The following is an 18,558-nucleotide window of genomic DNA, read 5'->3' as shown; positions in this document are numbered from 1 at the left end:
CCTGTCACGGACTATGTCTGTGAAAACCTATACTTTTGAGGAGAAAGATGTTGCTGAATTAGGCATAAAACATTATTTATGTTTCATTTTTAATTTTTAAAGAATTTATGGATCTACCACAAAAAGTTAAGTTATTAATCCTCTGAAATTTTAAGTGACCCTTATTAGATGTTTTGTTGAGAACAAATACAAACCATCTAGGTTACCAAAATTTGCCCCCATTTTATTGGCAGGGAACTCTGCTCTCTTACTGAGGGATTCCTCCTGGGTTTACAGTTGTGCTTTGTCCAGTGCCTAACACTTGCTAGGGTGGCATACAGGTTTATTCACCAACATCATAAACGTTTAAAACCCTCAGTCCAGAAAATGTTCTTGTTTGCTGCATGTCTTTAGAGGGGATTTAGAGATAAGAGTTTTGTGTCATTTTGAATTGGGCTAACCCAGTCTTCAAGGAAGTTTACTAGGAAAGACCTTTGTGCTTTATTATTTATAATTTGAAGACAAATCACCATTTGGGATTAGTTTTACATAATCGGTTATCAAATGGTCAGTTTGAAATGTATAGTAGTTCATTAACAAATTATGGTTTGATTTTTAAATACAAAGTACTAATAGTCTAGATGAAAACTAAAGAAAATGCCAATGTAAAATTTCTATGTAGCTAGCCTTAAAGTTCCATGGTTATAGTTATGGTTCCAGCCCCCACTGCTATTCTCTGGGGGGGGGGGGAAGATAGGACATCTCTATTGCAGAGGTGAATATATAATTTTTATTTCAACATTCAGTATAAGTGTTATTACTGTGAAATCTTAGATTGTTCTTCCCCTTACACAAGTAACAGTAACTTTTCTCTGATGAATTTATCCATTAGGTGCGTCGTTTCTGTGTTGCACAAATGCTCCATTAAAGTATATTTTTAAATTTAGGGTTGAACTGATGAATTTTTAAGACAAACACAAAATACGCATTGAACATTTCTACACTGTTGTGTTTGCAGGCGCAGGAACCAGTGCTGTTAGGCAAGAACTCTCGCACTTGTCACGGTGCTGCAAATTAGCTCCTTCCTTTCCTCTCCAGGATGGAGACCATCAGGCTAGGTACTGCGATGCCTCATTTTTACATTGTGATGTTCAGAGTTCTTGTTTAAACAATCCTCTAGAATCTTAGCTGTTCAGTAATTATCAAGGGAAAAGACGAAAATATGGTACCACTGAAGTGTTACTAAAGACCTCATTTGTGAAGGGTCTCTAAGTTCTTTGCTTGAACTGCCCTGTATCCACGCACTTAATTTGCCCTGTCAATCAGATGTTTTGTTTTCAGCTTATTGCTGCTGTGTCAAATATTTAAACAGCTGTCATGAGTAAGGGCTTCTTTCAAATACTCTCCAACACTAGCTTTGGCATTAATATAAAGATAAGACAGTATACATGTATATGTATGTTTCCATTCCTGTCTGTTTGTATGAGTGCCTCATTTTGTAATCATGACAGTCCTATAGTACCTTAGATGGAAAAGAGTGACTAAGGCCTAAGGGTGTCTGTTGTAGGAGTGAAATAAAACACTTAGTGGTGTGGGGTGTCAGTTTTCTACAGTAAACACCTGTACCCAGATCAATTTTATGTGTATATATTTAAAAATGCTCCCTTTTTTATGTGGTCATTTGTTGCCTTCTGAGTTAAGAGAACAGAGTTGAATAAAGTGAATGTTAGTTGTAGCCTCGTTTTCTTTTTGGGCTTGTTTGTTTTTATTTTGGTATAAGATTGCTTTTAATTTATGAAAGTATGAGGCTGGTACTGTGGTACATGCGTGTAGCCCAGCTAACTGGGAAACATTCAGGAGGATTGCTAGCATCCCAGAAGTTCATGGCTAGCCTGGGCAACCGAAAGGCCCCACCTCAAAAGAAAGTAATAAAATTCAGATACATCTAGGTGTTTACAGTTGTAAGAAAAAGTTATCTGAAGCTGGAAGGAGTAAGGCCCCTCCACTTGTGCCACTGGCTGACACTGCCCACTTTCTACGGCCTCATGCCATGTGCCATGTCATCTGTTCGAGATAGATGGAGACTGTGATACAGCCATGTCAGAAACTATTTTAGGTCATTGCCCATTTGCCAGTGAAGGAAATGATTGCATGGGCTTTTCTCTTTTAGGGTGATAAGATCTTTTGGGTTTAGGGGTCGTTTTCTAAATTTTCTATTTCTAGGTTCACTTTTTCCTCCCAAAAGCTTTCAACATTTTTCTCATCTCCACTCAATTAAATACATTGTTACTTACTGTGGGAGTGGTGGGGAAATGCTCATTGAACCATAGACATCTTTAATCTGTGAAGTTGAAACTCTACATGGAAGGAAACCTTAAAAAAAAAAAAAAAGGCAAACAGGTTATTCTCTTTAGCCACTCATTGCAAACACAGTGATTAGGAGAGTCAGTGTGTCAGGGTACTGAGGAATTAGCCTCTTCAGAGAAGATGTCTACCTTTTAAGGACCACAATAGAGAGCAGGTGGGAGAGATAGGAAAGATAAGACGCATGGGCCAGCACTCAGGACTCAAAGGGGAGACTTCTGGGACCCTGATGCTTCCTCAGTGAGGTCTCTAACTCTGCACCCTTTAAAACCACACAACAGTTGTCAAGGCGCAGGCCCCTGGGCATCAGTGCTTAGCCACTTAAACGTACCTTTTTCTTTGCCTATATAATAGTGCATACGAGTTTCTGCTGGCTGCTCATTTATTGTTTAGTAAACACTTGGAGGAGCTTCTTGCTCAGGAACCACATTCACTTGTTCCTTAAGAGGCTAGTTCCTTGCCACAGTCTGTGCATCTGGTAAAGCAGACACTCCCATATATAAATAGTAGATTCTTTGTAAAGGTGCATAGATGCTGAAAAAATGTGAAGTATTTAGACTTTGGGTACAGAATGAAAAGCAAACATTCATACCACAGATAAGTACAAATTAAAAGCATAATGAACTAATTCTAAGTAAAGCCCAAAATGGTAACTTCTGTAGAAAAACGTTCTGGGTTTTTTGTTTGTTTGTTTTTATTGTTTTGAAGTTGTTGTGGCCTAGGCACATTTTCTTTTTTAGGTATAACAACAAAATACAATTCATTTAAGAAAGAAGTTAAATTGTCAAAATTTAAACCTCTGACGAATAAAAAGAATAGAACAGGTGCCTCCATACCAAAATTGTTTTACAGTCTTCAGCTTTATGGGTCATGTGTCTAATTTTTTGGTGGTGGTGGTGTGGAAGGGGGCAGGCTGGCTGCTTCTTTGAAACACTAAATGGTGCCTAGATGGTCACCCCGAGCTCAAATGAATCCCAGCCTGAGTCGCTTAAACTATGTGTGCCAGACCCACATCCAGCTTTAATTATGTCGATTTTACCTGATTGTGTTGCATTCCTTTGAGTGGAGACCATGATTTAGGTTTTAATGATAGTTAAATCTACCAAACTGCATATTAGACATTTTGATTTACTCTTTATACCAAGACTAAATTTTACCTTAGGACAAATTATATTGCTAAGTCATCATAAAATTGTCTCCAGATATGTGAGCACTGTCTGAGAGATCTTGTTTTTCTCTTTTTCTTTTTTTGTTTTTTTGAGACAGGGTTTCTCTGTCCTGGACTCGCTTCGTAGATCAGGCTGTCCTCGAACTCACAGCGATCTGCCTACTGCTGTCTGCCGAGAGCTGGGATTAAAGGCGTGTGCCACCAGCACCCGGCCTTGTTTTTCTATCAACTTGAGTGGTTTTTGCTAAAGCTGCTTTAAGTTTGTAAATGTGTATTCATATGGTTGGCGTGTGGACCAAATGGAGCCTGGTCCACAGCTGGGGGTACCAACAGCTTGCGACCTCCTGGGGCCCATGCTGGCTCAACCTACCTGTTTTAGGAAAACAAGCTGTTTTGTAGCTCTCCTCGGTCCCTGGTAACTCACAAGGGCGTCCACTCCTTCCTCGCCAAGGCTGTGCTCCGGTGCAGCTCGGGTTGCCTAGATACCGCACGTCACAACCGCGCGCTCTAGGCGCCGAGGGAGGTTAGCTTCAGTTCCTAGAGCGGGCGGAGGAGCCGGTAAGAAGCGGAGCCCGCGGCTCTGACCGCAGCACAGCGACCGGATCGTCCCTGGCCGCCGCTGCCTAGAGTGATGCCACTTCCCGACACCATGTTCTGCGCGCAGCAGATCCACATACCCCCGGAGCTGCCCGACATCCTCAAGCAGTTCACCAAGGCTGCCATCCGTACGCAGCCGGCGGACGTGCTGCAGTGGTCGGCGGGGTAAGGCCCGCCCCGGAACTCACCCGATTACCGAGTCCGGACACCTAAGTGGCTGTAGACTAAAGCTTACACGCCAGCTGTCCGGCAAATAAGTGGCTTGGCCTCGCTGAGTTTTAGAAAAATCAGTTACAGGGACGTTTATAAACGAAACCGCCCAGAACAAAGTGTTTGTGCACGCCCCGCCGCCCCTTGCTAGGAGATTGAGGTGTGCAAAAGCTGTCAGCCACGAAAATTGGCCATCGCAACTCAAAGCTAGCGAACCGTCACACCATGAGCCCTCTTCAGAACCAGCCCATAGTCTTACCATTCATTCTTTTGGTTTTACAAGAGAGCTCTTTGCTTCTTTTAAAATTACCAGAATAATTACTTTTAGCCAAATTTTGCTTTCTCTGAACTATAAAGCCAAGGTGAACTTGTTTCTTTTGGCTGTTTTAGCAACTTGGCTTTTCTCTAAAACAACAGCTCCGGATGGGGAGAAGCCAGCTGCTTCCTTACTAGCTTGAGCTATTAGAACCGCTCTGTAATGGCCCTTCTACAGCTCGTGGGTTCTCTGCCTTCTCCTGAGGATCCCTGTGATACATTTGGAAGCCATCCAAGTTGGCTCAGTATGATTTCCCCATCAAAGCCCTTAATTGTGCAAAGACACTTTCCATGCAGATACCAAGCACAAGGCCCATTTGATGATACTTGGGAGACAGTTATCTTGAAGGGCTTCCTCGAGAACTTAATGATTCATTTGTTGTTGAATGATTCGTTCAGATGTTCACGAGGAACAGCTGTGAAGTAGGTGTGGATCCTGCTAAGCCATGGTGTTGCAAATGGGGCCCTGACCTGCAGGCCCACACAGTTCTGCATCTGTTTTCTCTTTGGGCTGTCTTTGCTGCTCCTCAGATCAGCAACAAAACCACAGAGAGGAAGCCAAGTCTTCATTGTAGGCAGGGGAGAGAGGGTTTCTTTTGATCTCTGCAGTATCCGTATCCACATCCACGCATGTGACAGATTTAGATCGCTTCTGGTGACTCTCATGCACACCTGCTGCCCTGGTACTTAATTTCATGTCCATTTTCCCGGCTACAAGTCAATGACTGTGGCCCAAGACCCTGCCTGGCACCCCCACCCCCACCCCCCACCCCCTGCCACATCTGATGGGAGACTACACTTGAACTGTTGCCCTGAGCCATTTCTGGGGCCTTCTTAGCCTGCAGTGTAAGCATTTTCAGTGTCCTAAAAAGGAACCATTGAGGGAGAAGTACCAGGCGAGATGGAGAAAAATGGAAAAGAGATGACCTTTGTATGCCTAGGCCACCTCCAAGTGAACATGTAGAGGTGTTTAATGTCAAATACCTCAGAAAGCAGCTGTAAAAAAACAAAACAAAACAAAACAAAACCAAAAAAAAAAAAAAAAAAAAAAACACCGAATAAATAGCCTTGGGACTGAGGTGCTGTATTGTTTTTAAATTATCTGTATTATCAGATACAGGCCCGGCTAGCGATCAATCAAGACACAGACACTCGTTATATTTTAAAATAGCCTTAGTTAACCTGGGGCAGGGCAGATATCAATCCTCTAAACTACCTCCCATAGTGGGGCAGGTACGGGATCCCTGCCCCAATCCTATGCTATCTGCTTCTAATAATTTCTATCAAGCTACCTCCCATCCACAATCCCAAATACTTACTAATGTTCTTCAGCTGGGCCAGATTCTCCATCCACGCTGGCCAAGTGCTTCTCCTCCATCTAACCCATGGCTGCCTTCCTTTCCTCCTCGAGTCTTTCTCCTTCCTCCTCCTGGCGGTCTTTTTTTCTTCTTCCTAGGATTCCTCTCACTCACTAAGCCTGGGAAATTTAGCCACACCTCTCTCATCTGCCCTGCCCAGGTGGGATGACTTTTTATTAAATAGCATCAAAATACACCAGACCATCCCCCAACAGTTCCCCTTTTCTGTTTAAATAAAGGTCATTTTTAAATATACAGTAAGTAAAGTTATGAAAAACTATAAAAACCAATAAGTAAGACTTACACACATAATTTCTGATCAAAAGGTATTTGACAACTTTGAAGAAATATTATCTGTTCTATCTTTGTGAATCTAAAGTTTGAATATCTATCAAAGCTCAAATCTATCAACCTAAAACTACCTATCTAGACATAAAGGTATCTTTTAAATTCCTAAACAACTAAGCTTAATTTTAAAACTAACTGGTCTTCAACCCCATCAGAGACTTGAGAAGGAATAAATTTAATTACCTGAGTAAACAGGAAGTACAAGTTAGCAGCTTCCAAAATGAAAAAAATGACAGATAGTTTACTGCCTGAACAGTCACCCAAAACTCTATAATGCTGGAGCATCATTTTCAGCCTTCTGGCCCAGTATATCTGACATATTTGTGAAGCAGGAACCATTGAGGACTTGCTTACCCTGTCTTGGCAGAGGTTGGCCGTCAACCCTGCCTGTATGCAAGCTTGCCCATTTTAGGCAGAATTTTGTCTGTGGGAGAAATGAGGACATTTTTGTCCAGTGGCTGTTTTGCCACACTCAAAGCCATCTCCACAAGGAGGTTCTTCGATGCTCATTAACTTTTTTGTGGTAGACTGGGTACTGCCAGGAGTTAACCTGTCTTATTGTCACAGAATTCTTAAAATAATAAAAACATTTTAAAATGCCATATTCTGTAGGTCTCTGAGCTTTATGAAGACCTTATCGAACATTTTACCTAATCTATCAGTACAATCATATCTATTAAACCTAGCGTGTGTATTCCTATACTTGACATGACCATGAATTAATCAACAATTGACTTGTATTACTAAATTATCCCAGTCTAAAATAACACTATCAGAGCATTGGAAGTACACCATGTATTGAATTGTATGTGTACAGTACCTCATATCAGAGTAGAAATATAATGTGTAAAGAATAATATTAAACTTGAATTCTATTTCAGTGTATCAAAATTAAACTAACGTTGTACCAATATACAAAATTCTATATCAGTGAATTAAAATTAACCTTATTTATGAGTAACAATTAAGGCCTTTGGTTGAGGAGTACATTCAATAATCTACTTCTTGTCCTGTCATCCCTACATATCTCTATACTCCCCTTTCTTTCTTTACAACCTGTATCTCCATACCTTTTAATGACGATATATATCTATAGCCCAAGAAAACAACCAAAAACGTACCCAACCCCCCCTTAAAGGAAATGGGGCATCTTTCTCTTTAAGTTTCTTTAAGCTGATTTGGGGTGGAGAATACCTGTAGGGGCCCAAATTTTTAAAAAATGGTTAAACAAGCTGGGAACAGTATTTGTGCCCCAGTCTCTAAATGTTGAGAAATTCCAGGCTTAATATGAGTGGGACAGCCTGAAATGCTGGACCAGTTTGGATCAGGAGCCTTCTTTGAAGCTGTCCTTCTCTGATGAGGAGCAGCAATCAAAACACTTGGGGCTGGAACATGATGGTCAGGTCTGATCCAGTGTCAGTGTTTGTTTATTTTTTTGAAAACATATAATTTCTCACAAGTATTATGCAGTTTAAAAACTATTCATGTATTAGGTGTGCAGGATGCACATGTCTCAGCCAGCCTTAGAGCTATTCCCATGTAGTGGGATTAGCAATATAAGTTAACTGCTTGTTCTGCAGTTTGAATTCATATAGACATAGCAGTCTCTCTTTTATTTAGGTCTGTTTTATTTGGACCTTTTAAAAAGACAAAATACAACATCACCATTAACAATGGACATACAATTATCATCATATTGGAATCAAAACAAGATCGCATAGTTCTAAATGTCCTTCTCTAGGCTCTGTGGTGCCTGATGTAGTCAGGCCACTACATGTTAACCAAGAAAATGCCTCCCATTTGGGAAACAAGCTGGTTGCCCTGAGTAGAAGAAAAAGTCATTAAGCTTTAAATAACCATCAGATAGATTCTCATTTTATTTTAGGGTTTATGTATATTGTAGGTATCTTGTACCTACATAAGCAGCTAGTATGTCTGTCTCCCCTTTTAACCTTGGGCCTCATCTTGACTAACAAAATATATTTCTTAGGCTGTAGGTATCTTGTACCTGGCTTTTTACATTTGTTGTGGGTGGTTTTGTCTCATCCCTTCTCTGCGTGGGAGCCATGCAGCTTCATGTCTGTCTCCCATCCAACCTTGGTCTTTACTTTGACAAACAAAACATATTTCTTTTTTTTTTTTTTTTTTTTTTTTTGGGGGGGGTTTTTCGAGACAGGGTTTCCCTGTGTAGCCTTGGCCATCCTGGACTCACTTTGTAGACCAGGCTGGCCTCGAACTCACAGCGATCCGCCTGCCTCTGCCTCCCGAGTGCTGGGATTAAAGGCGTGCGCCACCACGCCCGGCACAAAACATATTTCTTAGACCAATTTACCCTTTTAAGGAGATTGGCTGGCCTTTTAAAAGGCATTTTTATTATCTTTTTTTACATAAACCTTAGATTGATGTGTATCTATCTTTTAGATCAGTAAGCACATATAATTCATTGTTAAGAAAAAGGAATGTATCAAAAAATGTCAGTTTAAATCTTAAACAGTCTCTTATAAGTAACTTATTTTATGAGCAGGGGGTCAAACCTGTAGAGGCCAAGTTGGAACTCAGGAGTTCTGCCTGGCTTTTGTCTCTATTGTGTTGGGATTAAGGGTTGGTGTCGTTAACGTCCTGTTTAACTATTTTGTCTCAATTTAGCCAAAATCTTTAGAAATCTCAGCAAAAAATCAAGCAAGGAAACCAGAAAAGTCTAAGACTTGGGTCATTTGTGCCAGTTTAGGCTTCAGTTAGTGAAATCCTGCCCATCAACCCATGGAATTTAGTTATTGTTATCTCTTTCTGGTGGGCTTTTTCCAGAAAGCCTTTACAAACACCTTGGAGCTAAGGAGCTCTGAATTTCAGGTGTTATCAACTCCATGAAGAGTTCAGTTCCTTTTCCTTTTTTATTTGCTAGTAACTTGGTCTCACATTTCTTGGCTCTCTGCCTTTCACCCTGAACTTTTTCCAAAGAGGGTAAGGAGAAGTGTGACTATGACTAAGCATATTGCAAACAAATTTATAAACACCAAAACAAAGCCAAAAAAGACCCAGGAGCCTTCTCTCATGGCGCCTTGCAGAGGGACCATAGCAGTTTTTTTGTTTTTGTTTTTGTTTTAGGCAGTTAACTCCATTTCCTAGGCCAGATTATAAAATTGCCAGCCTCTTAGTTCCACCTCTCCAACTGACCATGTATATGTGCCTATCTTTGCTCTGGTTCATGGATGTTCTCTGGGAGCTATTACCCCCTTTCAGACTGTGACAAAATATGATTTTGAAGAGTGTAGACACCTTCCTCATCATGGGTGCCACTTACTGTTTCTAAGTTATCTGTATTATCAGTAGGCCCAGCTAGGGAATTTAGCCACACCGCTCTCATCTGCCCTGCCCAGGTGGGATGGCTTTTTATTAATTAGCATCAAAATACATCAGACCATCTCCCAACAGTGCTTGACATATGGGTCAGCGTTAACAATGTTTGCTTGCTTTTTCAAAGGACCTGAGTTGAACTAGCACCTAGTTGAATAGCTCACAACCATCTGTGGCTGCAGGTCCAGGACATCTGACACCTCTAGATTCATGGACACCTGCACTCACATGCACATACCACACTCAGGGACACACACACACACACACACACACACACACACACACACACAGAGAGAGAGAGAGAGAGAGAGAGAGAGAGAGAGAGAGAGAGAGAGAGACAGACAGACAGACAGACAGACAGACAGACAGACATAAATATATATGTGCATAATAAAAAAAATAAAGGTTTTCTTAAAACTCAAAGTAACAACAACATCAAATTCTGCTCCCTTTGTCCACATTTGCAAAGCTCTTGGAGGAAGGGTACGATGAGACCAACAATGAGACGAGCACAGTTCAGTGAGGTTCTCCTAGCTCCCCCTCCCAAGTTCTCTGTCACTTGGTGCTCCCAGGACCCTCAGCTAGCAATCAGCATGTCTGTATTGCAGACAGAGAAACCAGAGTGCACAGTGAAGGTCAAGTGGGTTGCTCAGCAGTGGTCTCCGAACTTCAGTGTCATCAGCTGGCCTTGGGAGCTCCCACCACATCTGCTGGACTGTCAGACAGCCCGGAGCCTTGGGTGTTGCCTGTGCGTTGATGCTCTTTGGTGATGTCTCTTATTCCAGGTACTTTTCAGCCCTGTCCAGAGGAGACCCACTTCCTGTAAAGGACAGAATCGAAATGCCTGTGGCCACGCAGAAGACTGACACAGGCCTGACCCAGGGACTCCTGAAAGTGCTGCACAAGCAGGTGGGTGAGCCTCTTAACTGCCTGCGCTTCTGTTACCAGGCTGTGCCTATTGCAACATTGTGATGGCTGCTGTTTGTGCCCAGGCCTTCGTGACACATTTAAATCTGATTTTGTTTCTTGGGAAGAACCTCACTAGTTAGTATAGACTTTATTTTTATTTCATAAATGTGTGTATGTATATGTGTATACTCTCTCTCTCTCTCTCTGTATGTGTGTGTGTGTGCATGTATGTGTGTTTAAACCAGAGGTCAACAAACCACCACAAACTTGTTTCATAGTTTTTTGAGAGACAGGAACTTGGTGTACAGTCCAGGGTCGTCTCAAACTTGAGGTGAGCCTCCTCAGCATCCCGAGTGCTAGGATTACAGGTCAGCACGTTTGCTCTAGTTTTGAAGAAAGTTTTACACTGGGAAATATTCTGGACAGTAGGAAACGCGTACTCCACATCTGCATGATCATTTCAGGAGGCAAGGGTAGAGCATAGTCTCCTCATTGTCCCTCTCCCTTCTCATCCGCCCCCCCTTTTCTCTTAAATCCTCCCTTCCCAGAGAGAGAGAGAGAGAGAGAGAGAGAGAGAGAGAGATAGAGAAGAGAAGAGAAGAGAAGGAGAGGGAGAGAGAGAGGGAGGGAAGAGGGAGAGTATGCTTCGTTGCCTGTACATGTGTGTGGTATGTGTGTTTGCCAGAAGAGTCACCTCACATACCTCCTGTACTACTTTCCACCTTGTGTTTTGAGACAGGCCTCTCACTAAACCCAGAGCACGATGTTTCAGGCTAGCACACCCTGAGGACTGGACCCTAGATTTTGAAGTATAGGCCACCATATCAACTTTTTAGGTGGATGTTTGAGTGGCAAGCACTTTTTTCACTGAGCCATCCCCCTAGTCTCCTCTCTTTTTAAATGCTGTTATAATCCGTCTAGCCACTCTTTCCTGGCCCTGTGTCCATTGCCAACTTTCATCCCCAGGGTGGACACAGTCCACGGTCACATAGTGCAGCCCTCACTTCTGATAGTTCCTTGGTGGAAGTTTAAGTCTTCAGAGGCATCACTCTACTTTCCCTGGCTTTTTCTGAGTGTGTCATATTGTGTTTTCTAAACAGTGTAGCCACAAACAATACGTGGAATTACCAGATCTTGAGAAGAAGTGGAAAAATCTGTGCCTGCCAGTAGAAAAGTTCAGAAATATCCTGGAACTAGATCCGTGTGAAGACAAAATGGAGTGGATAAAATTTTTGGCACTTGGATGTAGCGCCCTGGGTGGGGTATGTACCACAAATGGCGTCATAATAGTATTACTTCATAATCTCTGACATTATGTCTGACTGGGTTTCAGTAGCTACAGAAACACTTTGACCTGCCTCATTAGCTTTTTCTTGGAAAAATTTTTCCCCAGAGACAATGTTGTTTTTCTAGACTTTGGTTATGTGATAAAAACAAAAAACAAAATCCCCCCACCAAAAAACCCTTAATTCAAAAAATGTTAACAGTGGAGGAAACACATGCATATGCTTGGAATATATCTAGGTTTTCAAAGGGGATATACCAGTGAGTTCTTTTATTGAGCAATATAATTTTAAAAGCTGGTAACAGTTTTCATCTGTGGGGAGAGACATAAAACTCCATCGCAATTGACCTACAGTCCAGTATTAATAACTAGTAGATACAGTGTAACTTTGCTGCCATTACAATATAACTCCAACAATTTAGGAATAAGAGAGCAGGATGATTAATTGGGTGATCCTCAATGGGGGCTGGGGGGAGAATGGTGTTTGTGAGCCTGAGACTTAGGCAAGAGCTGGAGGGGGTGAGGGGAAGAGAGGGATGTGGGCGGAGCTTCCCGGGGAGGCTTGAGTCCACTGAGCATGCCAGCATGCCATTAAGTGAAGGGAGATATAGTATTTGTGAAGAAAGGGGATTCCAAAAGGATAAGCTGCCTTCCTTGCTGTCTGGATAAGCACTGTAGGTTGCTCCTTCAATCTTTACAATCCTGAGTACATAGCTGTACATAATTCATAGTCCTTAATGTCCCACTCATCTTTTTTTTTTTTTTAATAAAGGGTCTTATTTAATTCTTTATTGGTTTTTAAACTGTGTTGGTTGGGTGTGGGGCGGGTTGTAAACGTGAATGAAGTGCCTGCAGGGGCCAGAATAGGGTACTGGATCCCTTGTTAGCCTCTTGAGAGAGAATTTTGTTTCTAACTCAGGTCCTCTGGAAGGGCAGTGCATGCTCTTAACCACCGAGCTATCACTCCTGTTCCCTCCTTCCTTTAATTTTGGCCCATGTGCACGTTTCTTACTCAGTTTTACTTTGTAAAGCGTAACTGTGCATAGAGTTGCCAAGCATAGGTGCTAACATATTGACAGGAAGACCCCAGCTGCACATGCCCTCTCCAGCCAGCCTTCCTGCCTGCCAGCTCTTTGCTTTCTGCTCCTTTGCCTTCAGTGCGTACTTTTGCGCATGCCCCCAGGAAGCGCACCATTCAAGTTGGTTTTCTCTTTCTGATGGGATAGCTATAGAGTTGTCTCCTGAAACATCTGTTCATTTCCAGCGGCGTTGCTGGGTGCCTTTGTCTGCTGCAGCTTATGCATGCCCTTGGTTGGCCAGATGAGTGAATGAATACACTGCAGCTGGGGCTCCAGTAGAGGGAGCCTTGTGCCTTCAGAGAAGGCAGGGGTCAGGCTGGTGGCCATGTGCCCAGCAGTGCTTGGGTATGCGGTCAGCTTTAGGCTCATGGTGCTGAGGGCCAGACACTAACGAAGCAAGTGTCCTCACAGGGGCTGTGGTACCCAGTGAGTATTCAAGACAAAACCAATGTGATTCTTAGAGATTCTTAGAGAGAATCAGCCCACTTTGTAGCATAGAATTTAATATCTAACTTTGGGAGTTAATGTTGATAAGCTTATGCCTCTAAAAGTAGCTGTGAAAATTTCATCTTAACAATGAGAAAAAAAAAAAAAAAAAAAAAAAAAAAAACCAGGATAACTCATGATTTTGGCTCAGCCGGTCATGAAAACAAGTCCAAGCTATGTACAGTGAGCAACACTAGGTGGTGCCATTTTGTAAAGGACAGAGGTTGTCGTCTGCCATAACTACACTGCTGTTAGAATATAAATTTACATCAAAAAAGCACACTGGTCACAGACGGTTCCTTCCTGTCCCATAACCTAAGTCTTTTTTGGCACTCACGGTGCTTCTTGCCTTCAGTTCTCCGGAGCCAGGTACCATATAGGCTCTAGAATCTGGCCCAGGATCTCGTTCTGCTGGGAGCACTGGGCCTTTCCTTCCAGTAGACCCTATGGGGGTCTGCTTTGCCGTGTCCCACCCCACGGTGTGTGGAGAGTGAACTTTGTTTTAGTGTGGGCTGTGCTTGCAGGGAGGTACCCAAGTTCCCACATGGTCACTAGCACACAGACAGTACCCCAGCTGCCTGCGCAGGCCCGACTTGTGCAGCCTCTGGATGTGTACTAAGGACACAGCAGGCATCACTGGGGAACACCTCTCATTTTCTGCTATGTTGTCATTGCTATACCAGTGCTACACCAGTGTCAAGAAGCAAGAAAAGGGAGCAAAGACAGATGCCAGCTCATGGCTTGAGATGCTGTTCCAACATGGTAGGCAAGGCATGGTGGCTCCAGTGGCCGGCTCCTGGTGGAAGAAAGGCAGATGCTGAGTGCTCACGTATCCTAGAACCCAGAAGCTAAGACTTGGGGCTCAAACTGAGCCCTCTCAGAAGCATACTTCCCACTTCCTATAACTGCCACCAGCCCCCCAAATGGCACCATAAGCTGGGGTTCAAGTGCCATAAAGCAGTGGGGAAGGGTGGCTTACTGCCTGCTCACGTCGTGTTCCCTCGGGTGCTGAGGAACTGGCACCTAGACCATTCTAAGTTCTGTGATTGCTGACTTTTGCCAAGTGAACACCCTTGTGCCCTGCCCTCAAGATTCTCTTAGGAGCCATGATTTATGGTCAGAAGAACTGAGATTCTCTGGAGGAACAGAACCTAAAGGAACAGAACAACAATGCCTGTCTGCCGATTGGAAGTTCAAGAATCCAGTCAGTAGTTGTTCAGTCTGAAAAGCTAGATGTCACAGCTGGCCTTCCATAGACTATAGAATTCCAAAGAGGTAGGCCACAATGTCAGTGAAGGACAACGCTTGCCAGCTTGAACAAGAGCAAGCAGGCAAAGAGAGAGTCAGCTCCCTTCCGTGACCTCATATAGGCTTCCAGTTGAAAGTGGTCCAGATTAAAGATGGACCTTTCCACCTCAAAAGATCCAGACTAAAATCCACTATTCCCACTTCAAATGATTTAATTAAGAAAAAAAAAATCCCTCACAGGTGTACAAAGTTCTTGGGTTTCAGTTAACTCCAGATGTAGTCAAGTCGACAACCAAGGGCAGCCAGTACATCACCCAAACAGCTTTAAATCTGCTCCCTGGGATGTCTCCCAGATAGTAGCAAAAGACAGATAAGTAGATGCTCATTCTGGTGACTTGTGCTGCCTAGTGCTACATCAGCTTAACACAACTACAGTCATTTTGGAAGAGGGAACCTTAACTGAGAAAAGGCCTCACTAGATTTGCCTGTGGTGCGTTTTCTTGATTGATGGGAGGGCCAGCTCACTGTGGGCAGTGCCACCCCTGGACTGCTGGTCCTTACATGGTATAAGACAGCACCTGAGAAAGGTGTGGGGAGCAGGCCTGTAAGGACCACTTCCTCCATTCCTTTGCATCAGTGCGTGCCTCCTAGAGAAATAAATGGCTGAGCTTCTGCCACGTTTGAAAGTGTAAGACAAAACAAACCCTTTCCTCTCCAAGTTGCTTTTGGTCATGGTGTTTTATCACAATGTGGAAACCCTAGCTAAGACAGCACACTGCTTCCGTACACAAGAAAGAAAAGAAACTTGAGTCCGGTATATTTTTAAGGTAGAAACTTATTATGGACTTTTTTGCCTTTTTTTTTTTTTCCCCCTTTTTAATCAAGGATTAATCGGAAATGTTTGCGGCTAGGCCATAAATGCTTCTCAGCAACCTTGGTCTCATGAGATAGACCATGACTCATCAACTGCTGTGCATAGAGAGGTCCAGGGTATCCTGAGGATGGCAGTCAGCATGCAGGTGGAAGGTGGTGGGGTGCCTGTAGAGGCTGGCTGCCATCTTGGGGGAGCCAAGCAGGAGGCAGGTCTGAGAGAGGTTCACAGGTCATTGAGGAGGAGGGCTAGATTTTCCTGGACCCGACAGAAGCCTGAAGCCTTCTGTGTGAGTGAGGTTAGAAACTGAGCAGCAGGGGCATTGGCAGATACACAGGGCCATCTGTCCTGCTGGTCATGCCCTCCTCAGAGCAGCTCTGATGGGCACTACTTTTCTGTGTCCCTCAGTGTGGCGTAGAGGATGCTTCTGGGCCTGGTGGGGCTGCACTGACCACAGTTCGTGGTTAAATGGCCCTAGACTCCAAACCCAGATCCGCATGGAGGAAGTTGATGGTTAAGGGTGACCTGTTTCTCTTGTCTATGGCAGGCATTCCCATTTCGGTATCCCATGTGAATGCACGGTGCATAGTCTGTCACATCCTGGTCAGAGCTTCCTTCTTGCTTTATGTTGTGGAAGTCACACATCCACCTGGATCTTCACTGAGGTGGAGAACATACTCGGAAGAATGTCTACAAAGTACACTTGTGTTTCTGTTGCTGCTGTGACTCTGAGACTGACGTGTGTTCCATCCTTGTCCCGTTGCCTGTCTAGACTCTGAACACCGCCATGAAGAACGCCTGTGAGATCCTCACTGCTGACCCGGACGGTGGACCTGCCCGGGTTCCGTTTGATACTTTTGCCTACATCTACCAGTACTTGTCTGGGCTGGACCCTGAACTCCCGGCCTCAGAGACGGAGGCCTTTCTTGCCACTTTAAGAGAGAAGTCGTAAGTACAACACTCTGTGGCTTTCTGGTGTGTTGACAGTTGAAGACTTTGCTCTTGGTGGAAGGCAAAGGTGCTCACCTTGATTCCAGCAATGTTGTGGGGGAGGCTGCCTGTCAGAGACCTTCAGCAAAAGAGCTGCAGCCTCTCTGCCTGTCCTCTCAGTGCCAGCCAGGATGGGACTTAGATGCCATCTTCTTTGACTTTAGCTGGAGAAAATGTGTCCAGTCACAGGAAGAGCTTGATTCTAGCATGCAATGCCAGAGAGTTTTAATGATAGCTTGTTAAAAAGTGACATAGATAGAACTAACCCCCACTAACACATGAACAGAGGCTAGCTGCCACAGTGGGCAGCCTGACCACAACCCTTGGATGCCATGTAAGAGCTCTGGTCATCTTGGTCTGGGAGGACTGTGACTCCATGACACGGACATGGGTGTGTGGAGGAGAGGGGGCCGGACAGCAAAGCCAAATATGGCAGCCAAGGAACGTTGACAGAAGGCAGACTACAGTGGTGACCAGGAGATAAAAGTACGGTCTATGACTTGCTGTGTATGGCTGGCTAGCAGGGCAAGGGTGAGGAGGTGGGCAGAGCGCATGACTAGGAGAGGCTAGTACTGCAAGAGGACTGGCTGATGATGGTAAGGGCACTAAATGGCCAAGCGGGAGATCTCAGCTTGTCCTACTAGGTCTTCATTTGTCCCCACCTGGGAACCCCAACTGTAGTGGTTCACGGAAGCTGCCCAAGTAACCGTATGCCTAGGGCTAAGCATAGCCGTTAACCTTTCAGTGGGTGCTCTTTGACTGCACAAACACTGGGCAGCATGTCGTGAGCACCCAGAAGCTGAGGTCGGGCTGCCTGGGCTGCCTGCCTCTCCTGCTCCTCCCTCATCAACTTGTAATTAGGTTTCTTTCTTCATTTCTTTCTTCCTTCTCTTTCTTCCTTCTCTTTCTTTCTTCTCTTTCTTTCTTTCTTTCTTTCTTTCTTTTCTTTTCTTCCTACCAGAGGGAGCTGTTGCTTATATGTCTACCTATTAGGAATTTATTTCTCCACCCAACATCTCATCCATCTAGTCACTCATTACCTACTTGGTTCTGACATTTGATACCTCCTTTATATCTGTGGACAGTGAGCTGTCTTAGCTGTTGAGGCATAGAGAGCCAAGGGGCGTGTGTGTGTGTGTGTGTGTGTGTGTGTGTGTGTGTGTGTGTGTGTGTGAGGGGGGGGGCGATAAAGAGAGAGATCTATCTGCTTCTGCCTCCTGAGTGCTGAAATTAAAGGAGCCATAGGGATGTTTTACCTGGAAATAAGCATCCATTGTTGTACAAGGAAACAGAACAGTTCCGCTCAGAGCTGGTACTCACTGGCAGGAGTCTGTGGTGAAACATCACAAGTACCCAGTGTTTGAAGTAACCTTGCTAGTTAAATGGCATCCTGTAAAAAGTAAATTGTTTCTAATAGTGTCCTTATCTGTTTCCCACCCAGAGAGTCTAGAAAGAATGGCATGATAGGACTTTCGGACTTCTTCGTTTCAAAAAAGTCAATATAGAAAGCCTTGAAGAGAAGGCCTGAAGAGTAGAGCGCTAATACAGAGAGAAGCACATTTAAAGTCGAACTCCTGCTTTGGAAAACCTTGGCACCAAATACAGCTGTCTTAATCGCTTACATGTGACATGTGAGTTCTTCTCTGTGGAACTTTAGCGTGGCAGGTGCTCACAGGGCCACTTCATTACTGCTTCTCACTGTGTCTTGGATGGGCTGTAACAGTGGCACTATCATCGCCTTTGGTAAACTGGTCTGGAGAGAGCAGGGAAGGAAGTGGGAGGGAAGTGTTAAGAGTCCAGGCCTTTTCCTGCCTAGGACAAGAACACACAGACACGTGGCTCCCCAACGCAGAAACTCTTCCTGGAAGCTGTGCTTTCTGTGACAAGAGCATTCACAGCTGGACAGAATTTTCTAATCTGAATGAAACGTGTATATTTTAAAAGCCATAACTTAGCAAGAGCTGGCCCATGAAATAGCGGAGTGAGGCTTGACTAAA

At 43.9% G+C, this 18,558-nt stretch overlaps 1 protein-coding gene across 1 annotated transcript; it reads left to right on the top strand.

Moving 5' to 3' along the window:
* The first annotated feature begins 3,773 nt into the window (after positions 1–3,773).
* Positions 3,774–18,309, top strand: Ropn1l (rhophilin associated tail protein 1 like). Its single transcript, XM_051151025.1, has 5 exons — positions 3,774–4,273; positions 10,479–10,602; positions 11,703–11,864; positions 16,344–16,519; positions 18,003–18,309. The coding sequence occupies exons 1-5, from the start codon at positions 4,143–4,145 to the stop codon at positions 18,064–18,066; spliced, it is 657 nt and encodes a 218-aa protein (XP_051006982.1). The 5' UTR covers positions 3,774–4,142; the 3' UTR covers positions 18,067–18,309.
* Positions 18,310–18,558: the final 249 nt, after the last annotated feature.

The sequence above is a fragment of the Acomys russatus genome, chromosome 9 (genome assembly GCF_903995435.1).
Source record: "Acomys russatus chromosome 9, mAcoRus1.1, whole genome shotgun sequence".
In the NCBI taxonomy this organism is placed as follows: Eukaryota; Metazoa; Chordata; class Mammalia; order Rodentia; family Muridae; genus Acomys; species Acomys russatus.
The sequence above is the reverse complement of the archived record's forward strand: the minus strand, read 5'-3'. Positions and strand labels throughout refer to the sequence as shown.